General features: G+C 50.3%; 1 protein-coding gene across 1 annotated transcript in view; it reads right to left on the reverse strand.

Moving 5' to 3' along the window:
* The window catches only part of GRK3 (G protein-coupled receptor kinase 3), a 65,720-nt gene extending 39,013 nt beyond the window's left edge, over positions 1 to 26,707 (reverse strand). The window contains exons 1-2 of the mRNA XM_068654451.1: positions 26,571 to 26,707; positions 13,166 to 13,242 (exon numbers count right to left, since the gene is read on the reverse strand). Coding sequence (XP_068510552.1) covers positions 13,166 to 13,242; positions 26,571 to 26,683 — 190 coding nt within the window. The 5' untranslated portion in view covers positions 26,684 to 26,707. The remainder of the gene's footprint in view (positions 1 to 13,165; positions 13,243 to 26,570) is intronic.
* Positions 26,708 to 27,851: the final 1,144 nt, after the last annotated feature.

Raw genomic sequence — 27,851 nt, forward strand, 5'->3', positions numbered from 1 at the left:
AGCACAAATTTTCTGGCATCCCATTGTCGGCACTGGAAACACGGCAAAAACCCGATCTGGTGCGAATCCGAGACAGAAATTGTGTATTTCTGGATCACGCAACAGTGCCACTCATGGACCTAAACCTCACTCATTAACTCTTATTTTACACATGATCGAAACATGAGCAGCACAGAGCAAAATAGTGCTGAATAGACCGAACTTTTATTTGGACAATGAAGCAAAGAAGATTACAGTCGGGTAATTAAGAGACCGAAGAGTGGCACAAACAGCAATGAATGCAGTGAAAGAAAAATCCCTGGCGTGTTCCCAGCTACTGGCTCCTTACCAAAAAAACCCACAAACAAAATAAACCCACAAAGACAACTGTGGGAGGGGTGTGAAAATATAGCAACACACATTTTCAACAATGCCATTCCAAACATTTTGGCCCTGTTCAATTGGACAGAGAACAAGGAACAATGACAGGCTTACACTGGCTGCATTAGACAGACCTCTTCTCACTAAGATACTTATTTTTTTTAATTGCACTGCTGTCTTAAAAAAAGAGGCATCCAAAAAGAAGTTAGAAACCTTTATAGATCATTAATGTATCCGCTACTCGCCATTATCTTTGTAGGAAAAAGAAATAAATTCACTCCCAGTAAAGAAATACTGTTTGATAACAGGTTGACGTAAAAAATTGATGTTTCTTCCTTTCAAAAACCCATTGACTAGGAGCATTTACACACATATATATTGAGGCACACTGCACACACAGATGCACACGCACGTTACACAGTCACTAAGAAGCATTTCCCAAGACATGTCTCTCACAAAGCGAGGAATGCCAAATGTCACCACATACGAGTGGCAAACCCAAAGCCAGAGCCTTTCTCTGGGGGCCATCAGACAGCAGCAGAAAGTTGCTGCATCACAGAACCACATCCCTTCAAAGAAAGGTTGCTGGTTTTTGGAAGATCTGCTGTAGCCAAACCAGGAGGAGGATCGGGTACCGTAAGCTTGTGACGTGCACGGCTGTGTGGCTGTGGAGGCAGCTGGAGGAGGCGAACCCACGAGATGGGATGGGATAGGATGAAGATTGGGACGGAGTTTGGGATGGGATGGGAGGACAGCAGGAAAACTTCATTTCTATGGGTAACGGGTCAGAGGCTGATGGTTAGGCACAAAGAAGGATCCAGAGACTGTAAAAGACAGACCCCATCCCGATGGAAAACTTGTGGAGCCTGGAGGACAGGGATACTAAGGAAAAGTCTTTGGGGAAGCCTAAAAGCAAACAGATTGCCAAGCCAGGAGAGCAATTTGTACTGACAGAGAAAAAAAACAATCAGATCCTGCACCACCCAGTCATGAGCACTGCTCAAAGGAGTCTAAACCTCCAAATGTTATACACAATTCAACAGATCGTGGGTAAATTCTTCATGCAAGAAGCCCTATTCCCTGATTTCTATCCCTTCTGAACAATTGACCTTAAAATATGAACTCTTTCATGGCATGACTTCAAACACCAACGTGCTCCTCCTGCCCGTCCCCACAGCCCCGCTCTGCGTCCTCCCACTGCCCTGAGCCCAGGCAATCCCAGTGACAGCTCCACGCTCAGCACTACCAGCACTTCTGCTTCTCCTCCTGTCACATCCGTGGATCCTGCACTTCCACTGCAGCATAAAGGATACCTCTCTCTTCTTTCACTGATGTTCTGAGATTGAGTGAAAAATTATTAGCCAGAAACCGTCGCTCGCAGATAATAGCAAAACTAATTGACAGAAGCAGCACTGAATAAGTGACAGTAGTTCTAAGAAGTTCAAGCAGAACTGACGAAAAGCACAATAAGCACAGTTAACTACACACGTAAAAATAAGAACAGAAAGCAGGAATTAAAAAAATGATAGCGTTAAGTAACAGATAAAAGGAACCAGCAATTATTTATGAAATAAAGATGTTGACAGCTTTTGGCTTTAAAGATTTCTTCTATACTATATAATTTCTGCAACAACCAGATCGCTAGTAGTAAAGGAAAAATAAATACATTTTTTAAAGCTTCTTCTGGTAACACCAAGGTGATGGATGAAATCAGCAATACAGACGTGAGAACAAGACAGCACCCGGCTCCCACCCAGCTCCAGGACAGGAATTTTTTCACATTTTCTTCTTATGGACAATCCCGTACAGCTAAGTGTGCCAGATGCCATTATCTGCAGTAAATCTGGTAACAGACAAGACGTCTTTCAGGGAGGACGATGCCTGAGATTTGCAGCTCGGCGTTGGCTCGCAAGCCATGCACTGTGAAGCTGCAATGTGGCCCTCTCCTTTACAGTTTTAATTGGGAAATGCTGCCCTCTCGGCTGGTTGGGGTTAAAGCTCCTTCCAGCTTCTGCCGTTTGCCACGGTCTAAAGGTCACCTCTGCATTCCTGATCTTCACCAGAATGTCAATTAATTGAGAGCACAGAATAATAATAATAAAATTAATGAGGAACTCTGTAATAAAACAGCCTTGGAAAAAAAAACTACTTATCTAATCCTAGCTGGAATTTCATTAGCATCTGATTCAAATACCCTTTTAACAGGAGTAAACAAAAATCTTATTAAAACAAACAGAAGTGACTAGGTAGGACAGCAGGGCTAAAAATAGGTCCTTTTAGCCCTGATGTAAGTATTCAATATGCCACTGCCTGCAAGGAAGCTGCATCTATTTACAGCGGACCTGAACGTGGTCCAAAGTGCTGATGTAGACTCTTTCTAGTAAGCAAACTTGCAAATTAGAAAACAAAAATACCAAGCTGTTCCCAAACCCCGGCTAAACGTGCTGTGTATAAATACAGCATAATGAAAGACAAACGGGCAGTGACACGGGCACTGTGCTCGGTGAGGGCTCGCTGCCCATCAGCTCCTGCCCCAGACAGGAGCAGCTCCCACCCGAGCCTCGCCAGGACACACGGACACTGCTCACCACAGCACGGAACATGCAGGTTTGTCCCTCATTTGGGGCACTTCCCAAAGGTCCCTCCCTCCAAGAACCCTCCTGATCCACAACCACTTCCAGCACCAGATCTGGGTTTCGGGCACAGAAAGTTAGGGTCAGAGGTCTACTATCAAAGCACACAAAAATAGTGACTCGATCCTGCCTGCAGTTGTTACGGAAGATCCAGTCAAGTTCAAAATCTCGTTCTGTGTGGTACCTGCGCTCAGTTGCCATAGCACAGGATAATTAAGACCACCTAAAAGCTCCAGAATTGAGACAACCAACGATTTCCTTGTTCGGGAACAAAGAGGCTTGCTACTACCCGGGAAAACTCATCTGCGTAGGAATCGCAGCTTTGGCTAGGTACAAAGCCACAAAAAATCTCACAGCCCAGAAGGCACCACAGATTTCTCTACTATTTTTTCCAATTACGAGCTATTTGCCTTTAACCTATTTTTTCTATTAGAGCCTAATGTACATTCACTTTTCATTAACAATAATAGATCACAAATTAAAACATAACTGCACATAAAATGCAGGGTAAAGGAAGAAATTATATTTTACAAGACAGCACTTGCATACAACGGTGACGAGCACGGAACAATTTTCCTAGAACAGAAGCTAACCGAGCTGAAATTAGTCTGCAAGCTGCCAGGTAGCTTGTTTAATAACTTCAAAAATCAGCACAGGAAAATAAATTTTGGCTAAAAAGTTCCAAGTGTCCCTAAAGACTATCCTTACTTCTGGGCATGTTTTCCAATGGTCTTAAATCCTGCATGAGCACAGCATCACCTCGCTATCCCTCCAGCACGCCCGTTTCAGACACTGAGCAGTATTCCCAGGCTGTCAAACCTCTGTCAATATTGGCTTACGCGGCAGAGGCTCTTGAAGCGCTAATACAGCAACTTATTGGGAGCATTCAGCTCTTATTCTGCTTGAGCCCCAGCAGAGCAGGTCGCAGCACAGCCCTGGATTGCAGAATCTGCATTTTAAATGAGGCTGCCGCAGTCTGCCCTGGCCTCAAGTTCAGTGCCTCCAAAGGGCAGGACCAGCAGCTGTCAGGACGTCAAGTGGTGGCACGCCAATTCAAACGATGAAAGGAATTGTAAGGAGAAGGGGAAAATGCTTTATTTTTAACACATCGCTGCAAATCATTTTTAGAAATTGATGTCTATGCTTCGCTCGCTGCAATTGCCTCTGATCTTTGCCTCAATAAAAAAAAAAAAAAAAGGCACACTTATCATCTTGGTAAGAGCTTTGTGAAATGCACCTCTGAATTTCTGAGCATACAATAGATCACTTTTCAAAGCCAAGAAAAGAACAGAATGGGCAGAACCTACCTCTGAACCACATTTATTATGTATGGTTCATACTCCGGCCTCCCCAACGTGCAGAATCCCAGCTGACAAAAGGAGACCGACACGTACATTGGAAGTGGGGTATCAAAGGCACTGAACGCAGCAGAGGTGGGGGACAAAATATGGGTGCACATAACAAGTACCTATCTCTGTAAGACCTCAAACTAAGATCCCTGAACAAAGATATGTAAAAACATTCTGATTTTTAACAGGACCACGAAATACAGCATGAAGCATTTCGTTTCAATCAGTTGTTACAAAGAACATGCTTCAATTCCTTTACTAGAGCTCATCACGAAACAGAGGACTTGCGTTTTGTTCTTTTTTCACTTGCAAATACAAGAAACTCCCACCACTTTCACAAGTATGTGGTATTAGCAGCTACCAGCGAGCTATTAGCAGGCTAACAAGTATCAGCAGCTTTAAAATGCCGTGGTGGTTGTTATTTATCCCCTCGTTCCCCACATCACAAGAATACTCAGTCCCTGTGAAGGATGTGACAGCTATGTTCTTGATCAATATTTTTCCGTGGTCCAACTTTTAACCATGCTGTAGGCAATGCAAGCCACTGGCCCCTGGTTACCAAAGAGCACACTGCTGCTTCTGAAGCATTGGAAGCCGTGCCCAGGTCGCTGCTGTGAATTATTTAACACACAAAGCAGGCTGGAGGTGCTTCTGAGAATGGGCAATAGGATCATTTAATGTAGACATGGAATAATTGTAGTATAGAATAATAGGGAACAACAACAGCAGAAGGGTTTTGTCACGTCTCTGGTGCCGATGTTCCCCTTTGCAAGCCCTGTTCAGGAGCTAAACCACTGTTAAAGAAGCAAACTGCTCCACAACAACATCTAGGAGGACTTACACTGTGGCTGGTATCAAAACTCCACACCAGTGGTATTTAGTTAGTAAATACAGACAGTGCTAAGTGAGGTAAAGAGGAGCAAAGCCACCCAAACAGCAGCAACAGGTCGCAGATGACTCTCCTGCATGAATTTCAGAGCCTTCCTGCCCCCTGCACTCAGAGAGGAAAGCTGCTGAGAGCTGGGGAGCCAGAAACAGATGGCTCTCCTTCTCTGCAGACCTTCCCCTTCGAGTCAAAGAAGTTACTGAAACGCTCCCAAGTGCTCTGTGCACGTCTGACCCCAGCTCCCCAGCACCCAGCCAGGCACGCATCGCAGAGCAGGGTATTTCGGCGGCACTGGCTGGACATAATGCTGTCAGTGGAAACGGGCCAGGAAACAGAGAAGCAACTACCCTATAAGGTTACTGTGCTGCTCCCCTCCAGCCTGAGGATTCGGAGGTCCGATGGTGCTCATTACTCACCCCTGACACTGCAGCAGTGACGTCCTGCAGCAAGAACCTCGCGGCTCTGGACGAATTCCCTGGGGGCTGCAGGCTGTACTACATACACACCGGTCTTTTATAGGGCAGATATTCGTATGGAACCGTGGAAGCATTTGAAAGGCTTATAGCAAACACCCGTGTCTGTTCCCTCATCCACAAATGAATTCCTGGGGCAACCGATAGCCACAGCTCTGCGACTTTCTGACTGCTGTAACTCTTAAAACCACTGCTGAAAGTTAGAAAACTTAACAGCTTCAGCAATTTATATTCCACTTACTGTACTCTTGGTACCCGAGCTTTTCTCCCCTTACTAATGAGTTATCCCACTGAGATGAACGAGTATTGCTGGCAGGACCAGAGAACCTGCTTCATTATTTGTACAGAGCTATGCAGGTAAATCTCATTAAAGTTGTTATTATGCCACGTTAAAGATGTGGAAAACTAATATTTACCTATTTCACAGTGGTGTTCTGAGGCTTAATTAGTCTGTGAATTGTTTCAAGACACATGGATAAAAACTCCACAGGAGTGCAACTGCTTCTGATTGACTGAGAAATTGCAGGGGGGAGGGAAATTGAGGTTGTGCGGTGTCACCGCGTTCTGCACAAGTAGGATATTGCATCAGAAGGGGGCTATGGAAGCTTAAGCGAGTGCAAGCAAATAGAAAAAAAGGTATTTAGAAAACACTATCTTTGGTGTGGAAGCAAGCCACAAGGATGGGTTTGTAACATCCAAGTTCAAAGCTCTCTACATGGGTCTTTGATGGAGCCCAGTGCCCTTCAGACACCTCCCCGTCAGCTTGGGGTTTACTCTCTGATACGTGTTTTTGCTGAAAACTTTGAACATCCCAGTGAAATTTCTTGGATAAAATTCAGATAACTTGTAATTTGTCATCTCTATATATCTACACCCATATATGTACACATTACGCTCATCACCTATCCCCTACAATACTACTTCTAGAGTTCCAAGTTTCTCGAATGCTTTGAATTCTTAATAACCAAACCCCAAAACTGTGTAATTGCACTGCTCTCCTGAGATGAAGCCTGTTTGACCCCATGACTGTAATTTTCCCAGAATTGTACTGTATATAAACGTTAATATGTATCAGCATGTATACATCATCTATTATGTGAAGTTCCAGAGGACAATATATATTTTTTTCCTATTCTAAAGCTCTAACTTAACCTACAGTTCCACCAGGAATCAGACAACTGAGTATCTTCAACACCTCCAAAAAGAAAGCCATGGGAGCATATCAGGCTGCATCCCAACAAAGAAATGCTCAATTATTTATGATCAGAAGAAAAACAAACACATACATTTTTTATATGGCTTTGGATACTATTTGTCCCTGACACACAAGGCAGACACCTCTGCCTGCAGGCAAAACACAAATAAAGTCTGCAGCAGGAAGCTTCATCACCATCCCTCTCAACAATCCTTCAACGGAATTCATGCAAGTGTCATGCTTATTTTACAATAAAATAAAACAAAAAGTATACTGAGAGAAATGCAGCTTCCAGCAACATTTAAATGATGAGATAGGAAGTAGATCTTAAACCCAGCACTGATTCTGTGAAGGGTACGCATGCAGCAAGCAGAGGGGCTTGCAGCGCGCGCTTTTTCTCCCTTCGCATTCCTGCTCCAGTCCGGTGCAAGTGGAGCATCGCTGTTAAAGACCAGCTCCAGCGTGAAACATCTTACACGGATAGTTTCTGTTTCGGTTTACAATCGCACAGTTTCCGATATTTACTTGCGGTTTGGATTTTGCGTTGCTTTTAACCGATCACATGAACTGTCCAAGGAAAGCATGTGCTCAACAGGCTCGTAAAAGAATCCCGCGGACCATCCACAATCCAGGTTTTAGTCTGAACTTGAATTGAAAATAAGAAGTAACAGCAGAAAGAAGAAGATCGGTCTGAACAGCATTTTAAATATCCCTTTTTTGTTCACCAGCTACTTCCTGATTTTGATGGAGCCCACTTCTGCGCGGTGGCCGTCCTCTCCAGGTCCGAAACGGAACCCCAGAAGAAAACCACTTGAATAAACACTCTGCCTTCTAGCTCTTGCAGAAACCCCTGCCAAGCACACAACTGCTTTCCCTATTACATGGCTGCCCGTTATTTAATATCAATAAACCAGACCAGAGTTAAATAATCACCACGATACAGGTCTGGCGTGCACCACTGAGCACAAGTCCGAGGCCAGGACACTCTCAGCCAGCCAAGGCTCTCCCGCAGCCCGTGCATGCCCCTCGATGCTCTGGAAATGCTCCCGGTTTCCCCAGGCGGCTCCACCAGCCCAGGGCCTGGAGCAGAGTCTGGGGGCAGTGGTGGTGTCCCCGGTCCCTCCAGCAGCCAAAAGCCGAAGTGACTTGCTCTCCCCTCTGCATAGTTTTATTGCTTTCGTTGTTATTTCCTCGGAGGACTATTTAATTAGTTCAAAATGCCAACGGCACATAGATCTTATGCTTAAATTAAACAATAGCCTAAATAATGCTCCAGGGAGGTACTTTTCCCAGCCCGTTATTTTTAGGCATGGCGGGGAGCGCAGTGCGCCGTGCTGCCACGCTGCGCCGCAGAAAGAGGAAGAGCAAGAATGTTTTTCTCAACAGATTTTAACTCAAGATCCATCTAATCATTAGCATCAAAACTCTGAAATAATGAAATATGATGGGTCTCTAACTAGAGAAACAAGCAACAGAAAGCATGATTCATTGCACTAAAAAAAATCTTTAGCTGTTCTCACCCTTTTTTTTTTTTTTTTCAACAGAAAGTTGTCACTGACAAAGCCAGAGGAAACACGAGCCAGAACGGTCAGGAGCGCATTTCCCTCTAACCGCAGAGGGCAGGCAGAAAAGTCCCTCCCCGCACTTGCAGGTTGTCTGTGCAGAAGTGACTCTAAAATAGACCAAATGCTCATCTGCTCTGAAAACTCAGCTAAAAAGCCACCAACACACACACGCTGGCTGTACTTGGCTGCAGCAGCACAAAGGGAGCAGATAAGATGCCGAGGGCCCTGCCAGGAGCGGGATGTGCAGGAAGCGGCACCGACACAGACGTGGAGCACTCGCCCGGGGCTGGGAAGACCTCCAGCTCGGAGCCTGCCAATTTACGGGGACAGAAGAGAAAGTTAAGATCATTTCTCGCTCTACAACAGCGGATGGCACAGAGGAAAAAAAAATTAAAACTCATTTTGTCAACCATAGGGTTCTGTCAATCAGTTCTTTCTGCAAGTGTTTTATTTCAAGACGATAAAACAGAAATTAGAAGGAGCTTCACAGGGGGGAAACAGCAAGTTATTTACTAAACAAGGTGCAAAGCTTGTACTTGCACATACTGCAGCATGACCAGCTGCTGGCACAGCTAAAATATGTTCTGCTCTCATCCTTCCCCAAACCAAACCCCACACTCTGTGTAATGGAGGAGAAGCTGGGAACGGTGCAGGTGAAGGTGCCACGTCCCAGCAGCCTGCAAAGGGTCACGAGAGAAGCTCTGGCCAAGCCCAGGGCAGGACCTGAACCTACAGGATACCTCATGCCTCCCTGCCAGCCCTGCCCATCCCCTGCCGGGTCGGTGCAATGTGTCCACACCAGTCACCAAACTATAACTGGCCAGAGGTTTGCTCCAAGGGATTCCACTTTAATGACCACAATGATCCTAAAGTGGTAGGCTGACCTAATTCCCTACGTTTGACACTTGGCAGTTACACGTGCAGCAGCTCCACCCCCCACAGCTCATCCCCAAACTGCCCCAAAAGCAGCGTTTTACATCCCCCCCCCCCCAGCAGCGTAACCCACGGAGCATTTCACATACACTTTAACACGGCCGAGCCGCCGAGTAGCTTCCACATGTAAATTACAGATACTGGGATAGCAGAAAATGGCTTTTTTTTTTTTTTTTCTGAAGCAAACACATAATCTGGTGTTGTAGCAAACAGGATGTGGTAAGAAGAGAGGCAGCTCGAGGTGGTTACGCGCCCCGCTCCGAGCCGCGCTGTACTTCCCCATGCAGCCTCTGCTGGGGAGGAAGCAGCCGGTGCTGGGCCATTAAGCGCTGCCAGAGCCTTTTGCTGGGTGGCTCTGTTATCTCCGGGGCCTCTGACTCATTCGGCGATTCTTAGAGAGTTCAAGATCATTCTGGAGAATCGCTCCTGCACGGCCCGGCCACCTCCCGGGGATGGGAGCGACCCCGTGGCCCTCGTGCAGAGAACGGGGCACACGGAAGAGAGTTGGATGTGCAAATACCCTAAAGGCAGCCCCATCCCCGCAGGGGGGCTGCCACCAATTTCCCTGCTCTCCCTTTGGTGCTGGAGGGCACAGCCCAAGGTTTCGGTGCCGAAGCCCCTGGGATTCCCTGGGGGGGGGTGGCAGGGAACGAGGGCACAGCTTGTACAGCAGAACCGCAGATCCCACCAGGATTTGGGGGCTCACGAAGGATAAACGCCTGCAGCAGTAAGCCCGGCACAAGCAGGCTTGTTAGCAGCAAAGCATCCAGCAGGAACGACTCCCTGCTCGGTATCAGGCAGACTCGCACCAGACAGCTGATCAAAGCCCTGTGCTGTTTTTTTTTTTTTGTTTTTTTTTACATCCGAAAGGCCACTGAAAAACCAGAACAAACAAGGAACTGGAGCCGTCAGAACGAACTGTGGTCTGGAAAAAAAACACAGCAGTCCTCACCCACGTCGCACTCGCCAAAGAAAAAACGAGGTAGCTTGATGAAGTTTTGGATTTAGTTTATGATAAATGCTGCAGTGGGGCCAGCAGGACGGCTGCAGCTCGAGGGGAGATCTCAGCCCCCACCTGCCCCGGTGGGTCCGGCAGGAGCCGAGCCCCCTGCACGTCCCCACCATGAAGAGACAGCAGCAAGAGGGAAAAGGTGATTAGACTTTTAATTACCACACCGTATTGATTCTCGCAGCATTTTGCATAATGCCTGCCTAAAATTGAAGGTACTTTACCACAAGCAATTATGCTAATGTCTGGAAACAGAACCAATTTAATGGCAAAGAACAAGCTAGAAAACGCAATAAAATTTAAATGAACAACCACAGCAAGGAAATACAATATTTTCAAGTGCAAAGCAAAGTCTTCTGTTAAAAACAGTCAAATGTTATCTTTTTTCTTCCCTCCTAAATCCTTCCTCAGAAGAAGCCAGCTTCAGAAGGGACCCAGGCTGCAGCCCAGCGAGCACAGCAAACCTCCCCGTGTCCGGGCAATGGAGCGTGAGGACAAGGAGAGAGGGGAAAAGCTCTCTGCACATCTATGAGCTGGGCGCCCCAGGATTTGGGAAAAAACAAACCCAGTAATGAAACCCTCGGCTCTACAATTTTAGGTTTGATAGCTACCGAAGTAGGGAAAACAAGTAGATAAAATCTTTCATTTCTTCCAGAGTCACTGTAATTGCTGTAACTTATCAGAGTAACTGCAAGTCTTCACTGTTCTTTGGAACCAACTATTAATGAAAAGTATCCAATTACAGAAATACAAATGTGTGTTACATATAAGCTGTTCCATCCAACTTCACTTTTTATTTTCAAAAAGACTTCTTCATTTCATTGCCACCGCGCAGAAACAAACAGCTCAAGTCAACCTTTATGTGGTTGCTTAAAATTCCACTTATTTTGCAACTGCTGTGCTACAGCAATACACCAGTGATTCAGCACAGACCGCTAAACTGAAGTGCGTGCTGAAAGATGTCAGCACAAGCAAACAAGATATCTACACATGTACAATACAGAACCTGTGGCCAGAACAAGAAGTCAGTTTTTAGGCACAAAGATACAGCCTACCCTTCAATTACCGTAATACGCTGGAAAGCTTCGTGAGATTTTTATGTACGCGTACTTCAGACCCAAGCTTCCACACCCATCTATGTCAAAAGCTGTGAAACTATCAATGACAAGCTATGAAACCATAAAAGAAGAGCATTGGCTTTACTTTGGCAATACTCTAATTTCGTTCCACAACACTCTCATACCTACCCAGCCACACATCTCCAGCTGGCCGAGTCCTCGACATTTCTGCTTCTGCCAGAAATAGAGACTGGCCCAAAGGGCACCGGCTGCCCTAGGAGCAGGGAGCAGCGACACCCTGCTCTTGGGCGTTTGCTTCCACTGCTCGTTACGGTCTCGGTGTCCTTCAGACCAAAGTAGATCCACTGACCTCCTTGAGTCTTTCCAGCCTGTTTTATGATTTTGTCCCCATTTCTCAAGACAAGAGCTGGTGTACTGTCCTAGCAGAAGTATGGCAACCCACTCCCAAAATCCACTGGACAAAGATTTCACAAGCCCCTCACAAAACCCCTTCCACTGCTTTACTGCCCATCCCATTATTCAAATATTAAATATTAAGAAAATTACATATACATATATTTAATTAGAGGCAAAACCTCTGGAAAACAGACTAACCCCACCATTTCTGCAACAACTTTTCTGGTGTTTATGACTGTTCGGCCTCACTTCTCTCTTTCATAGCCTACATAATGCCCTATTTCAGTACTTCCTCGTGGGTCGCTCCTCGCAGATGCTAAGTAAGGTCTGCTCGCTGCCGCTGCTCTGTGCTGGACTCTTTCCAGCAGGTCCATGTACGTTCTGTAGCCTGGTGCCAGGACTGGCCACAGCCTTGTGCCAAGGAGGATTACTTTACATGCCTCATGGGCTGCAATCCTGGTTTTATATTTAGTTGTGTGATCGAGCTGAGACGTCACAGCTTACTGTAACAGCCCGGCCTGGTAGAAATGCCAGCCCCATCAGTGGTTTTCCACCCTGCGTTCGTGTCATTGCTCCTGCACAGGTGGAGAGCAGTACCTCTAGTTCGTGGAGATCTTTTGTAGCCCTACCCTGGTCCTCAGCATGGTCTCAGTCCTTCTCAGCGTGCAAGCTGCACACAGAGGCTCCTCACCCCAGCACTGCCCTGTTAACTATGGCACTGTGCAGAAGCTGATCTCTGGAGCTGCTGTGTGAACTCACTGGATCCAGCCCCCCATCCTCACCCCAAACCACTGGAACTGTTCCTCGGGCCAGCTCTCCCAGCAGCTGTGCCCCGCACGCAGCGGTTTCACCCAGGCTCCCCTTCCCTGCTGCCAGCAAGAGCACACGTCAGCCAGGCAGGACAACACGCGGGGTATTTCTGCACAGCCGCTCCCTGACCAGCAAGGCTTATTACCCTGTAAAAAAAAGTCAAACTGATGTGACACATTATATTGTTGACAAGCCCATACCAAGTAATATAATTTTCTCCTACATGTTTCCAAGTAATTCGATTATTTTTCCAGTAGTTTTCCAGAACATGAAGTTAAGTTGACAAATTGCCTTGCTTCACCTTCTACCCTTTCGCAACATTTCATTCTCCTGAAGGCCTCTGCTTTACCCAGTCCTGTCCATATTCCTGTGTTCTTCGGACCACCTACCATACAAATTTTCTGCAGCCTTTACAGAGAAGTGGCAGACAAGTCAACCTTAAAATTTTACAGGAGGAGCACTTGAAACACGACTTACCAATTTTCTGGTGAAAGATCTTGTCAAAGGTTAATTCACCCCTTTCCTCGAGGTACTTCTGCATAACACTGCGGATGCTGAAAGGAAAAAAATGAAATAAAGTTGCTTGAAACTGCTTCTTTCAAACGCAACAGTTAACATTCTCTGGGAAAAGGGATCACTGCAAGGAAATGCCCACGTAGGAGACCCACACCAAAAGCCGTGCCGCTGCCTGGACTGAGTTCACCGCTGCCAACGATTTTATGACAATTCAACCTTTGCCTACAAATACCTTTCCAAACATCACTTTGCTAGCCTGAAATTAGAAATGGATTCTCAATATTATGATTTTATTATTTTTTTTAAAGGTTCTTGAAGTTTGAGGTACGCACACGGAAAAGCACTTTGCGCCCGCTGTAAATATTCGCACCAGCACTTATCGATTGCCAAAGGGACACAGCCTACATCACGCAGCGTGGTGTTCCTGGAATCCCAATTCAGCAATCTATATTACTTCAGAAGGTTTGAAAACACCACAAGTGACCGCAAACTGGACAAAACCAGCCATCAGAGGCTGCACGTAGTTCCTGTGCCGCATGCCACCACACCAGTGGGAGCACAGCAGCTGAGGAGCGTTCCCTGTCCTTCCCTGGGTTTGCTTTTATCCCGGTGAGAAACCTGTGGCCAAATGGGATGGGAGCACGGGACTGCCCCGGGGTCAGAGCACCAAAGCTGGCTGATTTGCCTCAAAAAGCGCGAGGTGAGCCCGGGGACGTGGCGTGCAGAAGGCAGGGGCTCGCTGCACGGCCCGGGGACCTGCTGGGCACCGCTTCCCCTTGGTTCTCGCACCAAGTTTTGGCTTGCACCATGTAAAATGAATGTTCAAGTCAATCGAATCCGCATCAGGCCGTTAACGCTGCTATTGCCATCTATCATTTAGAAAATTAGCCAACAGGCTCCATTAGGGCCCCAGCTTGGCTGCAGTGCACTTAACATCTACTTTGCCTAATTTATAATGTCACCATCACTCATTTAAACCACATTAAAGATGATTTTCTTTATTTGTCAAGAAACGTCAATATTCATTTTAATATAATGGCCATAAAAATTTCATATGGGCAACGATACAGGTACATAAATCCTAAAATCAATGCAGCACAGCAGCACTGTGTCTTGATAAAACAACTGCAGTGTGACAGCACTCAGCCCAAAGCACCCAACATTTCTGTTCCCCATTTTAAATTTGATATTTTCATTTATACTTGGTATTTGTATAAAACTAACCACCAATAGCCTGCACAACGTGCTCGTGCCCTAAATAACGTTATCAAAATCACTCCCGTTTCTACAAAAGTCAGGCTGAGCACCCTCTCCTTGTGAAATGCAGATCCTGAAACTGACCGAGGGCCAGCAAAAGCCTCCAGTGAAAGGCAATGAACTCCGAGGCCCTAAACCCCAGCCTAGGAAATTATTCTAATAGTTCCCATGCATACCTCGAAGCCCCACATGAAACACAGGCCCATGAGCACCCCGACCCCAGAGGCTGACCTCCACACCACGCTAACCAAGGACTGGGAGGGTTAAGCCCCATTTATCCGCTCTGAGACTATAAATTACCCAGCGAGGGACTCCCTACCCTTCTTATTTGTTCCGAAAAAAACCTAGGACTGCTTTCTGCGTATTTTCACAACATATAGAAAATACCGACTTCAAGTGAACCCCATTCCATGCTCAGAAAAAACAAGGTAGTGAAAGAAAACGTATAATTGGCAGAACTACGGCGTTTGCCTGTTCCATAGGTCAATTTTTGGAACACAGGTCCCAGCTGAGGATATTTATATGGACAACCATAAACCTGCCATCCCAGCCCGCCCGGCCCCAGCTGCAGCCCCAGGCGCCTCTCTCAGCACAGTGCCCCAAGGCGCTGTTCCCAGCTGATCGCCAGACCGTCCCTAACAGATTGAGCCCTTCCCATAACAAGGGCATCGGGGAGGCTTTCCTCCAGCACAACAAGCGCACGGCGAGAGATCACACCAGCAGAGCTGAGTCTAGACAGCGTGAGTGGAGTGTCCGGGAAAACAGCGCGGAACGAGCAGACCGCTCCAGCACCTCTCCTTCTCTCCTTTGCCATGCCGTGCTTCTGCTCTGATGGGTGTCACGGCAAAGGAACATGACGTTTCCTCAACTAAAAAATCGGAACAGATCTGTAAAGCGCTCGCAGGCTGCAGGAGCCCGCGCCGCATTTCAGCTTCCAAACACCAGACGCTCACCCCCTCAGAAGCATTCCTCCCTCTCCATATGCATAAATATGAATAAATTACATGGAATTGATTACGATGATCCAAAACAATGACCTTCTAATTCTCTTGCAGAAATTCAAAGTAAAAATCTTAACGAGGTCAAGAGAAATGAAGCAGAGCCCGTACATCCTTCGGAGGGATGGAAAGTTTTAAAATAGAGCCGAGCCCACTCCACAGACAGGAAGGAAGGTGAAGGTTCCTTCTCTGCATTGCGTATTGACCCCTTAGTTGCCCTACGGGTAAACAAGCTGGGATTAAAAGCCGCATTTCACAGAAAAGCAGCCATTTCTAAATGGCTTTCCAGATCCAAATGTGCTTTCAGCGCAAGCAGAGCACTCATGCCACAAGTCGACCTTCTTCAGCTCATCCCAATACTCAAACTAAGCAGAAACAAAAGCTGGCTAAAAATGAAATCCAGGGAGACTCCGAAAAACAAAAGCATATCCGACTCTACTGGAGAAAACCCTTTGGTCCATATATTATATATATATTCATTTTTTTCCGAGAGGAAGAAAACAACGCAATAAAAAAAAAATCAGGACTGCTCAGTTTGCTGCCCACATGCCACGAGAAAGCTGGAATAACAGGACAAGTACAAGGGGAAATTGAAAGATGGGCTTGAAATGCAGTGAGAAATGCCACCCTGGACCCCTCAGCCCCAGCACCAGGACCCAGCACCGCAGCTTCTGTGCCAAACTGTGCGCCTGGGGCACAACCCGCCCTGCCCCACGGCACGCAGCCCGACGAGCCACACCAGGGCCTAGTATGAGATAGCACGGGGTGGGGAGGACATCTGGGGAGGGTTTTTTTAATTATTATAAATCCATTTTTCATCTTGATTGCTGGCAATGGAAATGGTCCCATGTGTGCTGGCGGGCGTTCCGCAGCAGGACCGCGTGCTCACGGCAGAAAGCTGCGCTCACAGAGAGGCACGCAGACAGCCCGCTCGGTTCTGCACAGCGCCCCAGGGAGCAGAGGCTGCCCAGAGGCAGGCGGTACGATGGCCACATGCGGGTGACCAAGCTGCAAGCTCAGTGAGCAGAACAGGTCAGCCTAACCCAGCTGCTCCCCGGCCTCCCCAGCAAGGCGCGAGCCGAGGAACCCGGTGCTAGGAGCCCCAGGAGGCACCCAGGAGCCCTGGCACCACGGCCAGCATCCCGGCCTGTCACAGCTTGATCAAAGACATCCACCGAAAGGCAATCTCTGCCATTCAAATATCTTCTATAATTAAAGAGCTCTCGCTGCCTATAGGCTGGCGGGGTGGTGAGCTGAACGGGTGCGCACAAAGCGCGGCACCAGGGCAGCGGCACGGCACAGAATGCCCACTGGGAAACACACCTGGAAAACTCAACAGAACAAAAAAAAGAATGATGTGTTTTTTAACACAGTAAAGCCAGCATTTGCCCAGCCCCAAGGGCAATGAGCAGAGCCCCGCAGCAGGGCCAGCCAGCCGGGGGCACGACCGCCACGGGTGCGGGCGTAGGCAGAAACTGGAAGCTCCAGAGCAGTGTAAAATAAACAGCATTCACTTTGATATTTCCTAAAAGTTCTGCTATTAATTTCAAAGCTGCATGGAGTCTGTCCCCGCAGGTTTGTCGCACTAAATTATGCAGGAGTTCTTCTGAAAGCATCTCGCGCCTCGGAAATGGAAAGGGTGAAGAAGGATGCGGTGGTATGTACACACAGGCACACTCCTCCTGTTGGAACTAGATCAAGAAGCTACTTACTGTTGACCTTCTTACTACTGTGTCTTACAGGAGCTTTTAATTATTTATCATAAAAGCACATTATTTTTTCTTGCAAATCAATAAGAGTTCAGATCGGTGGGATGTTATCCAGTGCAGAGATGCCCACACCAGAGCTTGAAAAATAATTAAAAAAATTCTGCCTTACTGCAAGCATTAAAGAATCAAACCGACGTTAAGAATGCAGTTATACCCCCTAATACATTCACTTATAAGGTGAAACAGAAAAAGGAGAACAAGAAACCAAAACAAGATGAAATGGCAGCTCTACAGGGACTGCCCTGTGGAGAGCACAGCTCAGTGCTGAACTCTGCCAACATTTCCTGTATCATCTCGGGCAAGTCGTAAACATCATCTGCCTCACTTCCCCAGCCCGTCAAACGAAGCCGTGTTTCCTTTGCTCCTCTCTTTGCCAGTGCAGAGCGTGCACTCCTCAGGGCAGGTACCATCCCTCTGCCAGGTGCCCCGGCACACCGAGCTCCTGGCACACCAAGAAGTGCCCAAACACTACTAAATGCTGCAGGAAAAGCACTCAGTACTCAGCAGCTGAGCTCCCACTGCTGTCACCAACCTGCTGCACGCTCCCTTAGCACCGTCCTGCTCCCCTTCCAGCTCCCCACAATGAGCCCACCCTAGAGCCAGGCTTGCTCAGACCTCACTGCAGGCGAGAAGAAAGTCTGGAAGCCCCAAGTGTAACAAATCATTAGAGGACCACGAAGACGTTTTTGGACAACAATGAAATAACACAGAAAATATATGTTCCTTTCATTCCTTCCCTTCCTAGCATCCACTGCTACAATAACCCTGGCAGCAACGCAACATCCAATTGACTTAATTATTCTAACAGAGAAATCAAAGTGATCATTGGTACTAAATTAATTAGCGCACATGCTCGTCCCATTCTTCATCTCCTCCGCTGACGAACAGAGCAGCAAGGAGCAAAAGGGAAGCCTCTCCCCACGCACCCACTGCCCCAGACGTGGCACGGGGCTAGGGCTGGGCTCTGCCTGTTGCTGCCCCCCTGGCAGCCGCTCCCCCCCCATTTCCCATCCCGGCGAGGTCCACGCTAAGCAGCTCCTGAATCACTGCGCACCACGGCTCTTACAATTGTCAGGGGTGATTAACAACACTTCCTACCCAAGGAGTCTGTTTGCAGGGGAAGGGATTAGAGCACAGAACATTTTGCCACCACCCCCCCCCCCAGTGCGTGCATCTCATCCAAGAGCCGAGGCAGCCTCACTTATGCAAATGGTATTAATGGAGAAAGTTTACAACCAGGGAGCCAAGAGCGAGAGCTGCGTAGCTCTGATTTCAAATTACACACTCGTGTTCCTTGAGGATCATCTGCATTATCACTGCTGAAATCTGAAACTAATATAAAAGCTTCTAAGCACATGCATTTTTCAGGAATAATTACACTGAATTGTAATGTCAAGGACTTGCCCTTCCACCAGAACGCTGCTACTGAGAGACTGCGAGAGAGAGAGACTGGAATGGAATCACATCCCGCTCCGACAGCAATTAAGCCATTTGTCAATCACAATGTTTGGCTTTTTTCAAAAACAAATACAAAATTATTCACGTGCCAATTTTTTTTTTTTTTTAAACTTTTCCATGCCTGTAAAATGTTTTAAATTTTCTTTATAAGTAGCATTCAAGCATAAAGATTGACTGACCTACCTGAACTACAGCTCTCGCTGGCTGAAACACGCTGCACCTGATGGATTTATTTATTTATCATCTCAGGACGTGATTTTAGTGACTTAAATGTTTATCTGTGCACCCAAATTCATCCTGAAGCTGCCAGAATTGACCCAAAGATGCCAACCCGAAGGCCTTGAACTATGATCATGCCAGAGTCAGCACAGACAACGTGAAGCAATGACAGAAGGGCACGAGGTCATTATGGACAAGTGTTTTTTTTCTTTAATAAGTGCATTTGAAAAATTCAGCACTGTGAGACTCATCAAAGGTGAAGAGGTCAAGATATTTCTGGTGCGAGAACCAGATCTTTCAAGAACTTTTTAAAACCAGGTAAAACTAACAGAAACGCTCCTGCATTTCTTCTCCCCCAGAGGAAACAATCCCCTTTAAACCAGCAGGCACCGCTCCACAGCCCTGCATCCCAAGCAGCACAGCAAAACAGAACAAAAAGGTGTTAAATTGTCTTCACCGAGTTCTTGCACTTCGTCATGTGTCTGAAGCTCACAGTTATTCTTAGGCTGCAAAAGTAAGGGAGATGCAAGGGAAGGAGCCACGTTAAAAGTGATCATTGGAACTAAGAAAGGAGACTGGAAAAAGCTGGGGTGACAGCATGGGGACGGAGAGGTGCAGGAGCAGTTCGGTAAGAACACAACCAGAGTCTGAAGGAGAAGATGTGGGGAAGCCAAGCTGGGATTTAAGAAAACAGCAAGCATAAGAAGGCTCAGAAAGGAAAGTCACCTCCCCAGCATGAACTCGGACAGCCTGATAATCCACCGAGGGCTGGGAACCAAAACCAGCAAAGCCAGAGCGCTGAGCAGGGGGGCACGGCAGCAGGAGAGCAGGAGAGAGCCGCAGGCTGAGGTAGCAGCTCCTGGAGGGGAACCAGCAGCACTCACCCCGCACAGCACCACTGAGCCCCGTGGCCAGGTACCCGGCCCCTTCCCATCCTTTCCAACAGGACACAACACGCTGGGAGGGCAAATTCCTGCACGCAGGAACAGACACGGGGGCTCTGCATGGAAGCAGCTTCTCCTAACGCTCTCAGAATTTATGTCTTTCTGCAAGGTGTGTTTGTATCGGGGTTTATTTGGTTCTGGAACAATTTCCTCAGAGAAACGAGTGGGCATGGGGTGAAGCTCTTCACGTGGAAAGCAGCTGTGTTTTGGAAGGCTGGAGGCTGCTGCTGTTACGTCAATTTAATCCAGCTAAATTATGTGATTCGGTTAATGCACCTGACAGGTTCTGATAGGCTTTTTTCTAATTTTATTAATCACCCAGAAAACATTATTATTGATAAGAAGCTTAATCCAGCCCATTCCACATGACTTCACCAGAACAGAAGCTACGTTAGGGCCGTACACGTTCACGTCCTGATGCCAACGTCCCAGCATTTCGCTGGGAGCACCCCAGGGAAAGGGCCCGGCACAGCACCTACGGGGCAGCAGGACCCACAGCCAGCCCTCCGCTCATCCCTCGGGTTTCAGGGAGCAGGAGGCTCTGATCTCCTCCCACATTGCCCTCGTTTACTTTGTTTCTTACTTAAAGCACCGATACCTGAGGGAGGGTCTTTAATTGCAGCAGCCCTGCAGGGGACGAAGCCAGAACAGCTCCGGGCAGGTCCCTGTGCTGAGCCCACCGGGGCCCCCCTGTCTGCCTGAGCCTCGTGAAACCCACCTGCAGCTCCTGTACCTGCTGCACAGGCTCTGTGCGAGCACAGATCCGAAAATGCCGTCTTTTCACTGCCTTCCCCACTGAGCTTCTTCTGACAACAAAGTTCGGAGGTCGAATTTCTGAGCAAAACAGTTTTTAGCTGCCCTCACCCTGCGCAGGACTGCGTATTCCACAACAAACACACAGTCAGCCTTTCTCATAATTCCACCTCAGCACAGCCCCAGATTTCCCCCTCCTCAAACAGTCACCTATGAATATTCCAGCACGCCTTTTCGCCCAAGCAGAACACAGATTCCAGGACAGAAGATAAGCTCCAGCCTATTTCATCATTTCTGGCTATGTAAACCAGCCTTTCAAATACATCCATTACCGTGAATTGCACTAGAATAAATGCAAAATGGCTCTCTCCATCGTAACCAGCAATAGTAAGTCAATGCTTTAAGAAAATAAGGAGATAAAGAACAGTGGGATAATCCAGGATACAACACAAGCCTAAGGGGCAAGCGCCGTGCACGCACTGCTCTCTGAAATCCTGCTGGACCGCGCGGGCACCTGGGGGCTGGGGCAGGACAGGCACACACCAGTACCTCAAAAGCAACAGGTATTTTTAGCACCTAAAAGCCGAGCAGATGCTCTGCTGTCCTACTGAGATCAGACACAGAAATACCGTGCTCCAACCAAGCATGGGATGCTCCGACCTTGGTACGTACAAGCCCACAGCGCTCCTCCCGGGTCCACGCTCACGCTGGGACCACCTCCGGCACCCATCCTCACTCCCCAAACACTCCCCTGCCACACACCTCGTATTCAGGTATCAGCTCTGAGCCAGTTTTACTTCCTTTGTGCCTTGCTCAAACGTTCAGTTCTAACGGTGGGGTACAGCGCAGCTGCTAAACATTAAACTGCTTTACAGCTGGAATATAAAACCATTTAGTTCAAATCCCTGTTCCTCTACAGGTTCACAAATTACACCTCAATGAGGCTACTCTGAGCAGTTTACGTGTCCTGCATGCCCTCTTAGTTTCTTACTTCAGCTTCAAATTTTTCAATTACATGTTTAGGAAGTATTGGAAACGGTGTAACGATACCAAGCAACAACCTTGCTGAACAATAAAAAAAATAAATAAATAAAAAATGCAGGCATCAAGCAAGAGCCTGAGCTGTTTTGAAATTTTAGAGAACCAAGCTTCAGAAGCGCTGGTGAAATGAATCACAGCCATCACCGCTACGAGCAGATGGAGCGAGCCTCGGCGCAGCACCACCGCCTCGCGCAGCCCCAGTCACCGTGGCACAAAGTCATCCCAAATTCACCACCAGGTTCAGCAGCAGCGTTTCTGTGCACAGACCAAACGCAGGAGCCTTTGCAAAGCCTGGGCCCTGTGAGAACAGGAAAGCAGCACTTCTGGAGGCTGCGCTCACACGGCCAGGGGGACACCCGGCACTTCCTGGCAGCGCCGCGGCTCTGCACAACCCGCGTGCCAGGCAGGGTTTGTCTGGCATCAGCAGCACCCAGGGCAGGCTGTCAGCCCCCCGCGTGGCACGGCACAACAAGGAGGTCCCGTGCCTGCCATCCTCCTGGCTGAGAGAACGCAAACGGATGGAGAAAGGCAGACGGAAACAACACCGGTGCGACACCAGCACACCAGATTAATCACAGTTGGGTTTCATCAGCTTCACAGCACACGAGTGTTTTCGTGAGGGATGCGGGGGAGAAGTTTGGCAGGCCCGACACAAATGGGCAGCATGGACCGCAGCAGGAGCAAGGGGAGGGGGCAGCACCCGGCCGCTGCAGCCCTCGGACCCCCCGGTGGGGAGCTGGAGACACCGGGTGATCCAGGCGCTACCTGCAGAGCCCCAGCACCCAACGCACGCAGCTGGTGCTTGAAGCACCACAAAGCAGCACCTAAAAAGATGCAAACAAAGGGATGAGACGAGCGTAGTAGCAACAAATGCGAAAATTACATGAACAATTGTCAGGAAAATTTTCCCAGAGACAGCACTCCAAATGAATAAGCATAACAAGAAGGCGTCAGACACAGCCGGGGAAAATAACGTCAAAGTAACCGAGACTGACAGCGGGGAGACAGAGAGGAGCTCCAGCCTCTAACTTGGAGATGCTGCAGAAGTTTGAGGAGGCCCAAGAATACGCTGAAGGACACATCAAGGAAGCAACTGAAATCCAGAGAAAGACGATGGCAACACCAGGAGAACAACACTGGGAGAGCAGCAGCAGTACAGGGCCGAGCGACGACGACACACTCCTAGTGGGAAGGCACCGCTTGGGTTTTGGTAACGCTCAGCACTGCAACAGGAAGAAAGCAAATCACAAACAGCTCAGGGTGGAATTGGAAAAGGAAAAACAACCCCTGTGCATTCAATAAACCTCCACAACAAGGTAGTTGGAATAACACTAGGTAAGAAAGCAAAGAGCACAGGGGTCCCATTCTTTGGTGCGGAAAATACCTCTAGAGATAAACCGAAGATGGGACGGTAATGAGGAAAAATATCACAGCTAGAAGCGTGACTTCAGAGAAGGAAGCATCTGCAACGTGTTTTTTTTTTCTCCTTTTCCCAGAGGGGCAGGATTCAGAGGAAGGTAGGAGACCAAATAAGAGATCCGTGAGAAAAATAAGAATTCACGGGAAGGAGCGGTAATTACCGAAGCAGCAGGTTAGGAGAGGAGAGACGAGATGAGAAACATCTACAACACAGCGAGACAAGTGGGAGAGAAGCCTGGAGAGATGCATGGTCTGTTTTGTTACCATGCCCTTGGTATTTGTACACCGAAAGCACCCGAAGCTCAAGTGACGTTTATAGCGAGGAAGCTTTTAACGTTAACTATCTAATTTCCTGGACTATTTTTCTCTACCTCCCCATATGCAAATCCTTTTTTCAGAACAAAGAAGCCGTTGGCAAATAAGAAGAGCTACTAAAGTCTTCTTCCACACCCTTTGACCAAAATAAGGGAAATCGAAAACGTACACTGAAAAGGGAAAGAGTTCAGGAGGCTGCTGAAGAACCTAAAAAATAAGAGCGCAGTTCATGGGCTCCTTTCCTCCCGAACCTAAAATGTTTGACAGCAACTCTGCAGAGAAAGATTAAAGTTTGATATTTGCTTGCGTTTCAGCATCTATGTCCTCTTTCTCATTTTAGGTCCTGTTGCTGCAGGTCACTCTGCCTTTGAGAGTCCTTCTGTCCATCCATGCAAATCCAAAAGGATGTCACAGGAATGTGCAATGAAAAGACACCGCAGCTCCTCCAGCTCCTGGCAGGGCTCTTAAGAAGGAAAGGAGGAAACACAGAAAGGAAGGAAAAGCAGATGACAGAGGATGGAAAAGGGCTTGTTTTGGTGCTTAAAAACAAAACAACAAAAAAAGAAACAGAAAAAAACACCACCACTAAGCCTCTTCCTAGGCACGCTGGTCTCATTAGCGTTTTTGCCCTCCTTCTTCCCAAGCCACCACGTTTAACAGTTTCGGTGCGCAAACAGCTGAGGATGCCTCGTGTCAACTCACCACCAACCAGCCCCTCGGCCAATAAACTCTTCACCCTCGGAGTTGATTTGCTGCTAAGCCTTGGCCTGCAGCCTCGCGATTTATTCCGCCTGCACTGCAGTTCCTTCCTTCAGAAGGGAAGGACCCCAAAAATCACCCCAGGGAACTCCCTTACTTCATCCAGCATCTCGGCGAGACAAAACGGTGCCAGCAGGTGCACCGGGCTCCAGCAAAACAACGGGCTGTAAAAACCTGTGCACGGCTGCTGGAGGAGACAACGCCAGGGCACTGCCTGCCAGGAGAAACCACCCCTCGCATTCCTGCGATGTGAGCGCTGCCCTGGGGCCCAGACCTTTATCTGGCAGGGCCCCCCCGTGTCCCACCACAGCCCCCAGCCCCAGTGCTATGAGCGGCTCTCCCACGGGCAGGGAGAAATGAAAAATCTCCTTGGAGGAAGCGTCTGACTTCAAACCCGTGCGAGAGGAGACCTTGTGTGCGTGGTGGTGCTTCGCTGCTGTTACTATATCAACCTGCACTTCAGCAGCTGATTTATATAATTTTAAGAGGATCCGTTTGCCAGCAATACACAACATTTAAGTATACCCAACGCACCACGTCTTTTTTAATGAGAGATTGAAGGAAAAAAAAAAAAAAAGAAAAAAAAAACAAGCAGAAAGCAGCCCGAAGACATCTGACACCAGAATAACGGTCACAATTTCCTACTGTATGAGGAAATCCCTGCTTGCAGTTAGAGGCTGAGAAGTTCAGTCATTTCAAGCAACCTCGAGCCGTTTGTGGTCCCAGGCTTAGGTAAGGCTCTGTTCTCATTTCTGCTGCTGCTTCCTCCCGCTCAGCAGCCGGAGGGCCCGGCGCAGCCCCCACCCCAGCTCCACACACAGCTCCGAGCCTCCCCCCCGGCTCCAGGCTCCCGCACCCCTCACGACACACACCAGCCCAGGGGGGCTGCGAGCAATCCTTTTCTTCCAATATTTCCCATCATTTGCAAACTGGATCTCCCACACGCGGCTCCGGGCGCTGCCATATGAACGTTTCAGCCCCACAAGCCCTCGCCTTTCTCCCACTCCACAAAACTTCCCGGTGCACCCGGCTGCCGCTGCCCTCCCCGTGGAGCTCAACACCACCGAGGCACCTCATGGGGTGCGGGGAAACCGCCTGGCCTCTCCCAAATGCAGACCCCATGGAAGGAGAGCAGCAGGGTGCAGGTTCCCCAGGCCTCGTGCTGTGCCACGAGGCTGTGCCCAGGCAGCCGGGTACCTGCTGTGACAGGCAGCACCCCCAGCACCACCAGCACCAAGCAAAGCACCGGCACTCGGAGAGCTGCGAGCTGCACCCAGGGTTAACTACCGAGGTTACGTTACACAGATATCGATTATCTTCATCAATATTTACACACGCCAGGGGAAAAACAGGCACCTCCACCTGCCCAGGAAGCCGCCTCTAACCGGGCTTTGCAAACCCAACTTCCTCAGCCGAGGTTTCGGAGCCTCTTGGCAAGCACCACGGACCCTGCACGCCGCCGGCCGCCCCTGCCCCTCCGCTGCCCCCCCCCAGCACCGCCGGGAATTCAAACAGCGAGGCAGGAAAAGGAGCGAACAAGTGGGCAGAGGGCTTCAGCAATCCCTCGCCCGCGGCAGGCAGCTAGGCCACCGCCAGGCTTGCGAGCTGCCCACACACCCTGCAGCGAATTTTCTTGTAGGATTTTGCTGTTGTAGCGCGGTGCTTGCTGACCAAATATTGATTTTCAATGCATCCATGGCCGTGCACACACAAATACACACACAGAAAGCCTCCCTTCAGCCTCGGGAACAACCAGGCGAGGCTCAGGTGATTTTGTAACGCGTGGAGACCAGGGGCTGCCGCGCAGAAGGGAGGCTGGGGCTGGTTTCACCCCCAGACCCCCACACCCCAGGGACACCGGTGGAGCCCCGGGGACGGTGCCGGCCACGAGCCGAGCCCTGTGCCCGCCGCCACCTCTGCTCCGTGAGCTGCTTGCTAAGAGCCGCTGCTGTCAGCCCTGACGGAGCATCAGGAATGATAGCTCTGCAGAGCACAGCGGCCACAGCCGCTCGCTTCGCCTCCCGTTTCCCTCGGCCCAGCCGCCGGACGAGGCGCGGGGAGCGAATAAACCCCAAAATTTGGGCTTTTTTTTGGGGTGGGAAGCAGGATTCCGCACACCCTCACATCCACGTACCGAAATACATCCCTAAGCGGCCGGACAGGGAGGCGAACCCAGAAATAACCCCCTGCACAGCGGGTCCCTGTGCGGCCCCTGACCCTGACCCCAAGGCGGGGGCTGCGCTGCCGGCCCCGGGCACGGTGCGGCCGGGACCGGCCTCGGGGGGCTCCTCACGGGCTGCGAGCGGCACCGGGAGCCCCGGAGGGACCGGCACCGGGGGGGGGGGGGGGGGGGGTCCTTGGGGATAAGGGGGGGGGGAAAAATCCGCGACCGGGGCCCCTCCAGCCCCGTGTGCGGGGTGCGTGCGGGCGGTACCTGGGCTCGGGCAGGGTGATCTTCTTGCTGGCCCTGGCCGCCGGGGTGCTCTTGCTCTTCTCCATCGCCATCAGGTAGCTGACATCGGCCAGCACCGCCTCCAGGTCCGCCATGTTCCCGCTCCCGCCGCCGGGCTGCAGATGGAGGCTCCGCCGGGGGCAGCAGCAGCCGCCCCCGGGGGCGGGATGGGGGGGGGGGGGGAAGGGGACGGGGACGGGGACGGGGACGGGTTGGTGGCGGCGGCGGTGGCGGCTCCGCCGAGCGCCTCCCGTGTGCGAGCGGCTGCGTGCGAGCTGCGACCGCTTGGAGGGGGGGGGGGGGGGGGGGGGGGGGGCGCCGCGGCCCCGCTCCCCGCCCTGCAGCACCCGGGGCTCAGCCGCCGGCCCCGCTCGCCCTCAGCCCGCGGCGGGCGGGCGGAAAACCCCCCCCCAGCAACCCCTCCACCCCCCCCCCCCCACACCACACACACACCCTCCCCGTCCGCCGGGGCCGGGCCGAGCCGAGCCGCAGCGCGTCCCCCCCCCCCCCCCCCGCCCGCCCGCCCGCCCCGGCCCCCGCTGCGGCCGCGCGGGGCCCCCTCAGCGCCCGCCCGCCCCCGCCGAGCCCATGGCGGCCGCGGGGAGCTCCCGGTGCGGCCGCCCCGTCGCCGCTCGCTGCCTTACGCGGCCGCCGGGCCCCCCCGGCTGGGCCCCGCGGCGCCGTGCGGGCAGCTCGGGGCCATGGGGCTGCGGCGGAGCTGGGGGGGGGGGAGCTGGGAGCTGGGAAAGGGGGGGGGGGGGCTGCGGCGGCGGCGCCTGCGAAAATCCGGACCTGGAACCGGCGGCCGGGGAGAGGAGGGGATGGGGGAGGACGGGGGGGGGCGGGAGGGGAGGGGGGGGGCAGCGCCGACCGAGGGAGCGGGGCCGGGGGGGCTGCGGGCACGGCCGGGGTGGGGCAGCCCCTGAGGGGACGCAAAGCGCTGCACTGGGGGTGTGGGGGTCCCAAGGGGGTCCTGGGGGGGTTCGGGGGGGTCCCGGGGCAGGCAGTGCCCCAGTAGGGCCTGCAGCCCCCCCCCCAGCCCGAGACGTGGTGTGAGGGGGAGCCGAGGGGGCAGCGGGGGGCTCCCAGTGCCGCCGGGCACGGCCCCCCCCCCCCCCCCCGGCTCGGTACCTCGGCTGCAGGCAGGCAGATGTATGCAGATCCGCACTCCTCTCCCTCCTGACTTTCCTCAAATATGTCAGAAATAATTGGCTCAATGAAAGGCGAAGTCAATGACAAGTCTGAAGTTTCGAGCTCCGCTTG

The sequence above is a fragment of the Anas acuta genome, chromosome 17 (genome assembly GCF_963932015.1).
Source record: "Anas acuta chromosome 17, bAnaAcu1.1, whole genome shotgun sequence".
Lineage (NCBI taxonomy): Eukaryota > Metazoa > Chordata > Aves > Anseriformes > Anatidae > Anas > Anas acuta.